At 49.6% G+C, this 11784-nt stretch overlaps 2 protein-coding genes across 3 annotated transcripts in view; one reads left to right on the top strand and one right to left on the bottom strand.

The window, feature by feature from the left end:
* Window positions 1-227: 227 nt before the first annotated feature.
* THOC3 (THO complex 3) lies at window positions 228-8143 on the bottom strand. The gene is made up of 6 exons (XM_039483194.1): window positions 7942-8143; window positions 7284-7440; window positions 6148-6352; window positions 1598-1759; window positions 1413-1513; window positions 228-1055 (listed from the first exon to the last, which is right to left on the bottom strand). Exons 1-6 carry the CDS (start codon window positions 8122-8124, stop codon window positions 892-894), a joined length of 972 nt encoding a protein of 323 aa, XP_039339128.1. The 5' UTR covers window positions 8125-8143; the 3' UTR covers window positions 228-891.
* Window positions 8112-11784, top strand: part of SIMC1 (SUMO interacting motifs containing 1) — a 15188-nt gene continuing 11515 nt past the window's right edge. Inside the window, exon 1 of one of the 2 annotated variants that reach the window (XM_039483193.1) lies at window positions 8112-8201. Coding sequence is in view for 1 of the 2 variants with exons in the window: in XM_039483189.1 (XP_039339123.1) it covers window positions 8621-8662 (42 nt within the window). In the remaining variant the exon portion in view is untranslated. Of the gene's footprint in view, window positions 8202-8381; window positions 8663-11784 lie in introns of those variants that run through there. The other variant, XM_039483189.1, reaches the window with a different exon arrangement.

Here is an 11784-nt window from a genome sequence, read left to right as displayed (position 1 = left end):
GTGTCCAGGGCTGGGTGGAGGGCACGCTGCTCAGGAGTGTGACAGCCCCTCCAGTCGGAGCCTAGCAGGCACGGGCTAGAAAGGAGCGAGGCCTCTGCCAGCTCTAGGGGCCCGTCTGCACCCCCAGCCCGGCACAGTCACTCGCCCCTGCGGACAGCCGGCTGACGGTGCAGAGCAGTCAGCGTCTGCCTCCATGCACACCCGCGGCACACCATGCGCTGCAGAGACTCCCGACAACCAGGCCTTCCTTCCTTTACTGACAGAGACTTATCAAAATTACAAAAAGTCATACAAAAAGAGCCCCCCCAAGTCACCCCACCCCCCAAGAAGGTGCCCCTCTGCCACTTGCACCCGCAGCAAAGGAACAAGGTGACAGCCTAAAACAAAACCCTTTTCCAAAGGGGAGGGGAATTGGCCACACCATTGGGGGTGGGATAGGAAGGGGACAACCATGCAGCTTACAACAAACAGTTCTAGCAACAGGAGGCTCGGCAGCTGCCTCCGGCTGAGTCCTACCGGGATGGCCGCAGGGCAGGGCTCCTTCCCCCAGAGAGGCTGTCCTGAGCGGTCAGATTCTGGTCCTCTCTGGGCACCAGACTTGTGAACAAGGCCCTCCACCTCCCTGCAGTGAGGGAGAGAGGCAGCCCTGAGATGGGTGGAGGGACTCCGGCGGCAGCCCCCGTGTCCTTGCCAGGCCAGTGGCTGCGGTGCACCAAGGGTCCCGAGGGCAGGGGCCGCCGGCAGCTGAGCTGAGGGCCACAGCCCTGCCAGGAGCGAGGAAGCCGAGCCCAGGGACTGGACGCCAGAGGACGAGGGAAGTGGTTTGGCAGTGCAGGAGCCCCCCCTGCCTGCCCCTTCCCAGGCCCTAGCCCAGGGCCCACTGGGCACCCGTTACGCGTCATTGGGGAGGCCGAAGAGCTTGACGGTGCCTGCCTCCCGGCTGCTGTCGTATTTGCCGTCTTTGTCATCACAGGCGAAGGCCAGCAAAGGCCTCTTTGGGTGCCAGGCCACCGTGAAGGTGGGGGACTCACACTGCACCTCCCACAGCTTCTCTCCTGCAGGAAAGAGCATCAGATGAGCCAGGCCCAGGAGCAGCTGCATGGGGGGAGACTGAGGGAATGCCCCCCTCCCTGCACTCTGTGGAGGAGGAGTGAGAACAACACCTTCCATGCTCCTTTCGTTCAGTGCTCCAAGACAAGGCGAGAGACGCCATACAGATTCCTAAAACAGACTGCAATCGCCAGAATCCTCTCCTGCGGCCCGCCCCGGCTGCTCCGGTCCTGAGCTCCCCCCCGCCCAGCTCACTACCCCTCCCTCCCAACCTACCCCCCCCCAGCATATACACAGAGCCCTGCCGCTGCCCCTCCATCCAGACCCGCATTCCTCCCAGGGACACGGGCAGGAGCAGTTACCTGTCTCCACCTCGGCAATGTCGATGAAGTGATCCTCAGACGCAGACGCCAGCATCTTCCCATCGTGGCTAAAGCTCAAGGTTCTCACGGGCCAGTCCAGCCTGCAGCACAGGGCGAGGTGACAGTGAGGGATTTCCCATCTCAGTGCCGGGGGTGGGAAATGCACACCGGGCAGGGTCACCTACCTGGAGAAGCACCTCACACACACCAGCTCATCCACATCCCAAAGGCTGACCAGAGCATCTGCGCTTCCCGTGGCAAAGTACTTCCCCATGGGGTCAAACTTGATGCAGATGCAGTTTGACGGGTGAGCATTGATAGACTGAATGGGCTTCAGCTCCGGGTAGCTGCAGACAGATGGGAGAGAGCAGAGAGAGGGTGAAAGAGCCCAGTCACCAACACTGCAGGGTCCTAGTGCCCTCTATAGAGGGACGCTGTGTGCCCTGACCAACACATCAGCATGCAGCTGGGCTGCAGAGATCCAAGACGTCATGCACCAAGCGTCAGTCGAAATGGGCTACAGCAGCTGGATCGCGTCTGAGGGTGTCTGGCCCAGAAGAGTGCGGCAACATAAGAACGGCCAGACCGAGTCAGACCAGTGGTCCATCCAGCCCAGTATCCTGTCTTCCGACAGTGGCCAATGCCAGGTGCCCCAGAGGGAATGAGCAGAGCGGAGCAATTATCTAGTGATGCATCCCATTGTCCAGTCCCAGCTTCCAGCAGTCAGAGGTCAGAGGTCAGGGACACTCAGAACATGGGGTTGCATCCCGGACCATGTTGGCTAACAGCCATTGATGGACCTATCCTCCAGGACCTTATCTAATTCTTTAAACCCAATTATAGTTTTGGCCTGCACAACATCCCCTGGCAGTGAGTTCCACAGGTTGACTGTGCGATATGTGAAGTACTTCCTTATGTTTGTTTTAAACCTTCTGCCTATTCATTTCATTGGGTGACCCGATTCTTGTGTTATGGGAAGTGGTGAATAACACTTCCCTAGTGAGGTTTCAGAGTAGCAGTGTTAGTCTGTATCAGCAAAAAGAACAGGAGTACTTAGAGACTAACACATTTATTTGAGCATAAGCTTTCGTGGGCTACCGCCACTCCCTAGTGACTTTCTCCACACCAGTCATGATTTAAAGACCTCTATCATCAGATCCCTTTAGTCATCTCTTTTAAAGACGAACAGTCCCAGCCTTTCTAATCTCAGCTCATACAGATGTTCCATACCTCTAATCATGTTTGCTGCCCTTCTCTGTACCTTTACTTCTCTAAGTTATTTGTTTTTGAGATGGGGCAACCAGAACTACACCCAACACTCAAGATGTGGGCATACCATGGATTTATATAGTGGCATTTTGATCTATCCCATTCCTAATATTTGCTGAGCTTTCATTAGCTGTTTTGACTGCCCTGACAATGAGTGATATTTTCAGAGAACTATCCCCAATGACTCCAAGATCTCTTTCCTGAGTTGCAACAGCTAATTCAGACCTCATCATTTTGTATGTATTGTTGGGATGCGTTCCAAAGTGCATTTGTCAGCACTGAATTTCATCTGCTGTTTTGTAACCCAGTCACTCAGTTTTGTGAGATCCCTTTGTAACTCTTCGCAGTCTGCTTTGGACTTAACTATCGTGAGTAATTTTGTATCATCTGAAAACTTCACCAGCTCACTGTTCTCCCTGATCATTCATGAATCTGTTGAACAGCGCTGGTCCCAGTACAGATCCTTGGGGGACCCCACTATTTACCTCTCTCCTCTGTGAAAACTGACCATTTATTCCTGTTTGTTTATTTCTTTTTTTTTTACAGATCATGAGAACTGCTTACTTTGTAGAGCCTTTGGTGAGGAGGACCTCATCAAGGCTTTCTGGATCCCCGTCCATATGCTTGTTACACCCTCAAAGAATTCTACACATTTGCGAGGCCCTGATTCTTTACAAAAAAAAAGTCATTCTTTTCTTCACAACATACCATCTCTCATCTGTGTCTGATCTTTCTGTTTACTATACTATGGTTTACCTTACTTAGAAGTACTGCTTACTGGCCTATAGCCATGCTAACCTCCAGCCACTGGGTACAGAGGCTGATTTAAGCCATAGGCTACACGCCACAGTTAGTAGTTCTGCAATTTCACATGGCTCAAGTGTAGGAATCTCTCTCACAACTTCTGCAGTGAAGACTGACGCAAAGAATTCATTTAGCTTCTCTGCAACGGCCTTGTCTTCTTTAGTGCTCCCTTAGCACCTCGATTGTCCAGTGGCCCCACTGACTGTTTTGCAGGTTTTCTGCTTCTGATCTACTTTAACTTTTTGCTATTAGTTTTTGTCTTTTGCTAGCTGCTCTTCAAATTCTTTTTTTTTTGGCCTTGGCCTTTGCTCCTAACCACCTCTTCCTAACCACTGCTTTTTTAGCCACAGTTAGTTTTTTTTTTTTTTTTTTTTGTTTTTTTTTTTTTTTTTTATAAATTTTTTTTTGTGAGGTGTTGTTATGGTGTTTTTATATAGCTTGCAGGCATTTCACAGCTTGTTTTTCTTTTTTTTTTTTTTTTTTAAGCTAACTTTGTCTTGTGTGGTGTGTTTGTGTGGGGTGGGGTTTCCCCAGGATGTTAAATTTAATTACATTATGATTGCTGTTACCAAGGGTTTATGTTGTATTCACCTCCACAGAGGACTAAATCAAGAATTGCCTCTCCCCTTGTGGGTTCCAAGACTAGCTGCTCCAAGAAGCAGTCACTAATGGTGTCTAGAAATGTTCTCCCTGCATCCCATCCTGAGGTGACGTGCGCAGTCAATACAGGGATAGTCAAAATCCCCCATTATTATTTTCTGTCTTTGTAGCCTCTCTACTCTCCCAGGGCATTTCACAGTCATCACCACCACCCTGGTCAGGTGGGCAGGAGTATATCCCTGCTGCGATACGCTTATTATTCAAGCACAGAATTTCTATCCCGAGAGATTCGATGGGACAGTTTGATTCATTGAAGATTTGTACTATATTTGACTCTACGCTTCCTTTCACATACAGTGTCACGTCCCCCACCAGTGCGATCTGCTCCGTCATCCCTATACAGTTCGTACCCTGCTGTCACCGTGCCCCATTGATCATCATCATTCCACCGAGTTTCTGTGATGCCGACTACATCAATATCCTCATTTAATACCAAGCACTCGAGTTCCCCCATCTTCGTATTTACACTTCTAGCATTTCTATATTTGTCAATATGTAGTTGTCTGCCTTCATGTGAGGTAACTGCTGATACAGACTAACACGGCTACCGCTCTGAGAGCCTTCATTGGACTGTTTCTCCTCAGTTCCTACCTGCACTTTATCAGCTTCAATCCTCTCCCCTTTACTGGGATATAGAGAATCCCCGTTAAGAGATCCTCCCCCAAGGGATGTCTCTGTCCGAACCATGTGCTCTTCCGCACCTGTTGCCTTTTCCCAGCCCTTCGTTTCAAAACTCCTCTACTACCCTTTAGCGTTACACACCAGCAATCTGGTACCAGTTTGGTTTAGGTGGAGCCCAACCTTCCTATATAGGTTCCTCCTTTCCCAATAAACCTAAACCCCTTCTCCCGTCACCATCATCTCATCCACGCATTGAGACCCTGCAGTTCTGCCAGTCTCCCTGGCCCTGCGCGTGGAACTGGAAGCATGTCAGAGAATAGCTGCCAGGGAGGTCCTGGACTTTAATCTCTTACCTAGCAGCCTAAATTTGGCCTCCAGGAGCTCTCTCCTACCCTTCCCTATGTCACTGGTACCTACCTGTCCCACGACCACCGGCTCTCCCCAGCACTGCTCATAAGTCTATCTAGATGTCTCAAGAGATCTGCAACCTTCGCACCTGGCAGGCAATTCACCCAGTGCTTTTCCTGGTCATCACAAACCCAACTACCTATATTTCTAATGATCAAATCCCCCATTACTGTTACCTGTCTCTTCCTGATAACTGGGGCCCTGGAGGAGCACCACGACATCATCTGCAGGGAGGGTCCCAACTATGGGAATGTTTCCCTCTGCTCGACCTAAATGTTCTTCTTCCACGAGACTTTCCTCCTCCTCCTCCTCCTCCTCAGCAGCACAGAGGCGGTCAGACCGCTTCCCTGAAAGTCTCCTCTGCATACCTCATTGTCTCTCTTAGCTCCTCCAGTTCAGCCACTCTGCTCTGAAGAGCCCGTACTTGGCCTCTGAGGGCCCTGAGTTGCTTGCACTCAGTGCACACACACACCACCTGCCCAAACCTGGTGCAGTCAGTGCAATAAACTGGACAGCCCCCACTCTACTGCTGGACTTTGCCTGCATTATTTTTACTCTTGCAGGGTTTTCAGTTCAGAGTACTGTTAGGTATATCTGCCTCTCTAAACTCCCTCGCAAAACTCCCCTGTTCGCCAGCTCTTCTAGTCACTTCGGAGCTGGCTTTTAACTTGAGTAAGCCCCACCCCCTCCTCAAGAGACCCTAAAGGGGTTAGGGATCAAAGGATGGCAGAATAGAGCCTCATTAGGAAGCTCTCAGCCTCGCCTAGCAGGCAACCTGTCTCAGCACACAGCCCCAAAACAGACCACACTATAAACCTCAGCTACTGGCAAGGCTATCAGTCCGTCACAAGAGCCATGCGAAGGAAACACAACTGAATGCAGAGAGCCCGAGTGAGGGTGCAGGGCAGGAGACGCAAGAGGCAGCCAGCCTGCCTATCCCATCCCTGCCACTGGAGATCGTGCCGGGACATACCTGAGGATGTTGATGCAGCCATTGCCATTGGTGAGGAAGAACATGTTGTTATCATTGTTCCAGGAAATCTCATTCACCTCAAATTTAAACTGCTCCTCGGCTTTGGAGCGATGTGTTTTGGCATCAATGAAGGTGACCACATCATCCTTATTCCCCACCGCAATGGTCTGGCCATCAGGACTCCAGCAGATATTAATGTTCTCGCCTGGAAGGGAAGAGAATGCATCAGGTCCTACCATCACTCAGCGACATTAACGAGGCAAGAGAACCACTCATGTGCCACAGATGGAATTTTGTATTTAACCCAAGCCCCAGGTCCACTAACCCTGTGTCTTAAGTGGCAAAGAGCAATGACATGACCACATTTAAATTTTAACAGCCTAGCTTTGCTTGACCAGCTGTGTCACACCTACGCAAGTTTTAAGGGAAATTAACTCTAACAGAACTGTGGCTTCAAAGCAAAGAATCACAATTACACCTGTTGCATGTCTCTTCCCAGTCCAAATCTCTCTGCAAAGCCATTGCTCCATGCTAAATAAGTCATTCAACAAATCTTTACATAGTACTGATGCTGGGGTGCTGGAACAATGTGTGTGTGGAGGGGATGGGGGGTGCTGAGAGCCATTGAACCAAACTGTAAACCCTGTATATGATAAAAACACTTCAAGCCAGTGGGTGCTAGCGCATCCCAGCACTCCTGGTTCCAGCACCTATGTACTGACAACTAAACCTGGGAAGGAAAGGTGTATCAAAATAGAAATGGGTGATGGAGACTCAACTTCTGTACCTAACCCTTCTCCCTACAGCCACACACGCTAGTGAGAGTTTCTGACAGTGCCAGTGCTAACGTAGATGGGTTCGGGTGTATAACACTGTGTCACCTAACACTGCTCAGAGCTTGGCTAATGCTAGGAACAGATACAAATTCTCACTGGAGTTAGTATCATGTATGGTTATAATTTGGTAGCAGAAGCCAGAAAGATGCAAGTGTCACAGAAACATCATGGAGAGCTCTCAGGGTTTCCTGAGTTTGCTTCCAGTCCATGCTGGGAGCAGGATGTGTTTGCAAAGGGAGCAGTGTTTATAGCTGTCCTGAGATGCACTGGTCCCTCTTATCTCCTCACATTAGCACCCACCTTTGGTGTTCACGGTAGCGATGCACTTAGTGGTGCGGACATCCCAGATACGGATGGTTTTGTCTCCAGAGGCAGTAACAAAGAGGTCTGGGTTACTCGGGTGCCAGCACAGCTGATCCACGCTGTCCCCATGGCCACGGTAATTGTTCTCCTTCACCTAGAGGGAGGTGACCGCCCAAGCCGTCAGACAACCCGGCCAGTGCGGATGCTGCCACCCTCGCTCCGGAAACGCCCCCAAATGTTTCTCCTCACAGCCCCGCCTGAGATAAGCGAATCCCATTGTCCCCATTTCACAGAGCGGGACCCGAGACCCACCGAGCCTACGCGACTTGCCCAAGATCGCACAAAAGCCTACGGGGGCACCAGGAAAGCGAACCCACCTCTCCCGCTTCCCGGACTAGCGCTGCTTCGAGAGGTGCCCTCGCTGGGCCGTGGGCCCGGGCTGCTCCGGCACTCGGCCGCGCTTCCAAGCCTCTCGCAGGAGCCCGGAGGGGGCTGCCCCGCGCCGCGGCCCCGAGCGCGGGGGATTCCCCTGCGGCAGGAGCCCGCCCCGCCGCTGGCAGCCCCCTTCGCCTACCGCGCGGGACGGGACGGGACGGGCCGGGCCAGAGGCGGGGCAGGGAGCGCAGCCCGCCCGGGGATCCCCCAGCCCGCTCACCAGCCGGTCCTTCTCCAGCACGAAGACACTCGCCGTCTTGTCGAAGGAGCCCGAGGCGAGCCGGCGGCCGCAGCAGCTCCACGCCACCGAGTGCACCTTGGCCCCGTGCGCCGGGAACTCGCGGCTCCGCGTGTTGGCCCGGAACAGCTCCTGCATGGCGAGCACGTACGGGGAGAGCGCCATGGCAACGGGCGGCCGGGGCCCGGCAACCACTTCCGGGGCAGCGGCCGCGGGGCAGCGACTCCGCTTCCGCTTCCGGGGTAAGGGGCGCCCCCTGTCGCCATGTACGTCCGGGGCGAGGGTCACGGGCTGGAAGGCGGCGGCTGTGGGATCCGGCAGCGCTGGCCCCGCCCGTCCCCGCCCATGTGGCGGGGGCACGTTCCGGGCGTGCGGGGCTCCCGGGGATGGCGGCAGCGGCTGAGTCACAGCGGGGGTTGGGCCCCAGCGCGTGACTGGCCAGCGCGCTGCTCGGAGCTCCCGCCCCGGCGGCAGGCGGGGCTTGCCCGGAGCCGCGTGGGGAGCCCCTGGGAGGGGCCCCGGCGCGCAGGAGAGGCTGCGGGGGCGACGGGGAAGCAGCGGGCTCGGCGGACGCCGGTAGCTGAGGGCAGCTGAGCAGCAGCAGCAGAGCGCGACGCGCACCCGCGCTGCCAACAGCCCGGGGAGCGAGCGGAGAGGTGGGATGGTGCCGGCGTTCGGGCCGCGGCCTGGCACCTGTGCGCAGGTCAGGACGCTGGTTTGTTTTTACTAAGACTTGTCTGTGCCCAGCTAGAGGTGTCGCCCCTCCGCTCCGCGCTCCTTAGGCCTCAGCCGGAGTGTTGTGTCCCGCTCTGGGCGCCGCATTTCAGGAAGGATGTGGACAAATCGGAGAGAGAGTCCAGAGAAGAGCAACAAAAATGATGAAAGGGCTAGAAAACGACTTATGAGGGAAGATTAAAAAAAATGGGTTTGTTTAGTCTGGAGAAGAGACGACTGAGAGGGGACGTGATAACACTTTACAAATACATAAAAGGTTGTTACAAGGAGGAGGGAGAAAAATTGTTCTTTTTAACCTCTGAGGAGAGGACAAGCAGCAATGGGCTGAAATTGCAGCAACTGAGGTTTAGGTTGGAGATTAGGAAAAACTTCCTAACTGTCAGGGTGGTTAAGCACTGGAATAAATTGCCCAGGGAGGTTGTGGAATCTCCATCATTGGGGATTTTTAAGAGCAGGTTGGACAAACACCTGTCAGGGATGGTCTAGATCAGTGATCCCCAACCTTTTTGTGACCAGTAGCACATTCATGTTTTCAGAAGAGCGTGGCGGGTGCTAACAATTTTTCAAGGCTTATTTTGTATTTGTACATTAAATAATATGAAAAACATTTAATATTACATAATATATGAATCCATAAGATAAAAAAGGTAATTTTACATGTAAAAGTTATTAAATAAATTATTCGGAAATTACTCTTTCACCTTACCATGTGAATTTGCTCTTTATCTCCCTGTAAGAAAAATTAAGGAGTTTTTACAAAATAAATATCATAAACAGTTTTCATCGTATATATTTAAAAAAAGTAAAACATTGTTGAACTGCTGGTCCAAATATATTTATTATTCTTACTTTAACATAGCCACTTATGGTTAATTAAAAATATTCTTTGTATTGTTACTTGTATCTGGATTTCAATAAAGAAACAAAAATATGAAAAATGTTAAACACAAGTTAATCATACATGCTCATCAGCACTTAATGGAAAATAGGTATCATTAATTCACGTGGTTTTTCTAATAAAGTCAGTGTGATTTTTGGCACTACATTTCTTCAGCCAATTTTTCGTAGTTGGGAGAGTAGGATGATATTCCCATTCATAAGCAATCATCAGGATGGGCAGCTGTAAGCTGAGATCTGTATTTTGATTTTTATGATGGTCATTGTTGAAAACAGAACTTCACATAGATAAGCGGAACCAAAATAAGACTTTATTTTGTATGCTACATATTTTAAGGCAGGAAACTTTTCGGTTAACCAGATTCCAAAAGTTTTCATCTGTTGTGCAGGATTTTAGAACAATATCATTTTGAAGGTCCAAAATCTCCAGTTCCACGTCTTCTGTTATTACTTGAATGAGACTCGCAATTGATGTAGCCATTTCTGTTACCTCTATTTGACAAGTAAAAGGATTCACAAGAAAGGTAACTATAGGCTCAATGATGCTGAACTGTTGAAATCTCTTTTCAAATTGTTCTAGAAGTGTTTGAATGTGGATAACAAATGGTGATGGGTTAAAATCACTGTCGCATACCATTTCCTTCATACTTGGGAAATGTACGAGAGACTTCGTCTTCATATGTGACATCCACAAGATCAGTTTTGCTTGAATGATTTTACAGAACCTATCATTTGAGCCACATGTTTGTCTTTTCCCTGGAGCTCAAGATTTAAAATGTTCAATTTGTCAGTGATGTCGGCAAGAAAAGCCAAGTCCATGAACCAGCTGGAGTCTTCTAGTTGCTCAAAGTTCTGATTTGTGGACTTTAGAAATTCTTTGATCTCTTCAGTTAGGCTTAAAAAACGTGCAAGAACTTTACCTTTGCTCAGCCATTGTACTTCTGTGTGCAAGATAAGATCAGGTTGTTTATCATCATCTTCCAACAAGGCTTTAAAAAGTCGGTGTTGCAAAGGTTTCGCTCGAATAGAGTTAATTATCTTAATAACATTCATGACGTTGAAAAGAAAGATCTTTGAAGCACAAAGCTTCTTGGTGGATAATGCAATGAAAAGACATAAAGTTCAGAAAGGATTCATTCTTCTTACAGAGTGCATTGAATCCATTGACGGTGCCCCATCAGTGGTGATCGCAGACAGCTTGTGTAGTGGCACACTAATTGATGTTGCATATGATTTGAATAAATTATAGATGTCCTTACCCTTTGTTCGCCGTTTCATAGGCAATACTTTTAGTAACTCTTCTTTTACGGTGAAGTCACTAAATACCACCCTCACCATAACTGCCAACTGCGCTATATCCGATATATCTGTTGACTCATCGAATTGCAGTGAAAACCAATCACATATTTCCAAGTCATCCTTTAGCTGAGTTTGCTCGTCACTTGAAATTGCATGTATTCTCCTCGTAACTGTTGTCTGATAACTGCAAGTCTTGTATTGCTGACAAAATTTCACCCTTGTTAGGAAATCCTTGAAACAGACAATCAGCATCAGTCAAAAATGCTTCCTTCAACAATTTACCATCTTGAAAGGGTTTTTTCTTCTTTGCGAGCGGATGAGCAATTTTAAAGGAAACAATAGTAGCACCTTTAGACTTTACCATGTGTTTAGTGAAAACAGATTGCTGGGCAGATAGGCTTGATTTGAGTTGATTAATTTTCTTCTTTCTCAACTCAGATTTAAGTGGATGGCTAATGTCAAAAGAGCTGTGATTAGTTTGGAAATGGCATTCAACATTGTTTTTTCAGCACTGCAACAGCACCCCCGCACAATAAGCAGACACATTTCCCTTTATTTTCAGTAAAACAATAGGGTTCTTCCCGCTCTGCGTTGAAATAATATGTACATTGTCTTTTATTTGAACCACTCCTTTTGGGGCAAAGTGTTAAAATAATAAATTGTAAAGCACAAGAAAACAGCAGTATCAGTGCAAGAATACCCAGCTCCAGGCACCAGTGGAGCAAGCACATGCCTGGGGCAGCACATGCTACAGGGTGGCATTCCGTCTGTTCTTTTTTTTATTATTATTATTTTGGCGGCAGTTCTGGGCAGCACAGAGGTGAAGCCGTGATGATAGAGAACACCAGTGCCCACAGCCTGCAGCCCCGGAGTTCTCTGTACCTGATAGGCACG

Source organism: Mauremys reevesii, linkage group 8 (genome assembly GCF_016161935.1).
Source record: "Mauremys reevesii isolate NIE-2019 linkage group 8, ASM1616193v1, whole genome shotgun sequence".
Taxonomy (NCBI): Eukaryota; Metazoa; Chordata; order Testudines; family Geoemydidae; genus Mauremys; species Mauremys reevesii.
Note: the sequence above shows the minus strand (reverse complement) of the source record. Positions and strands in the feature narration are given on the sequence as shown.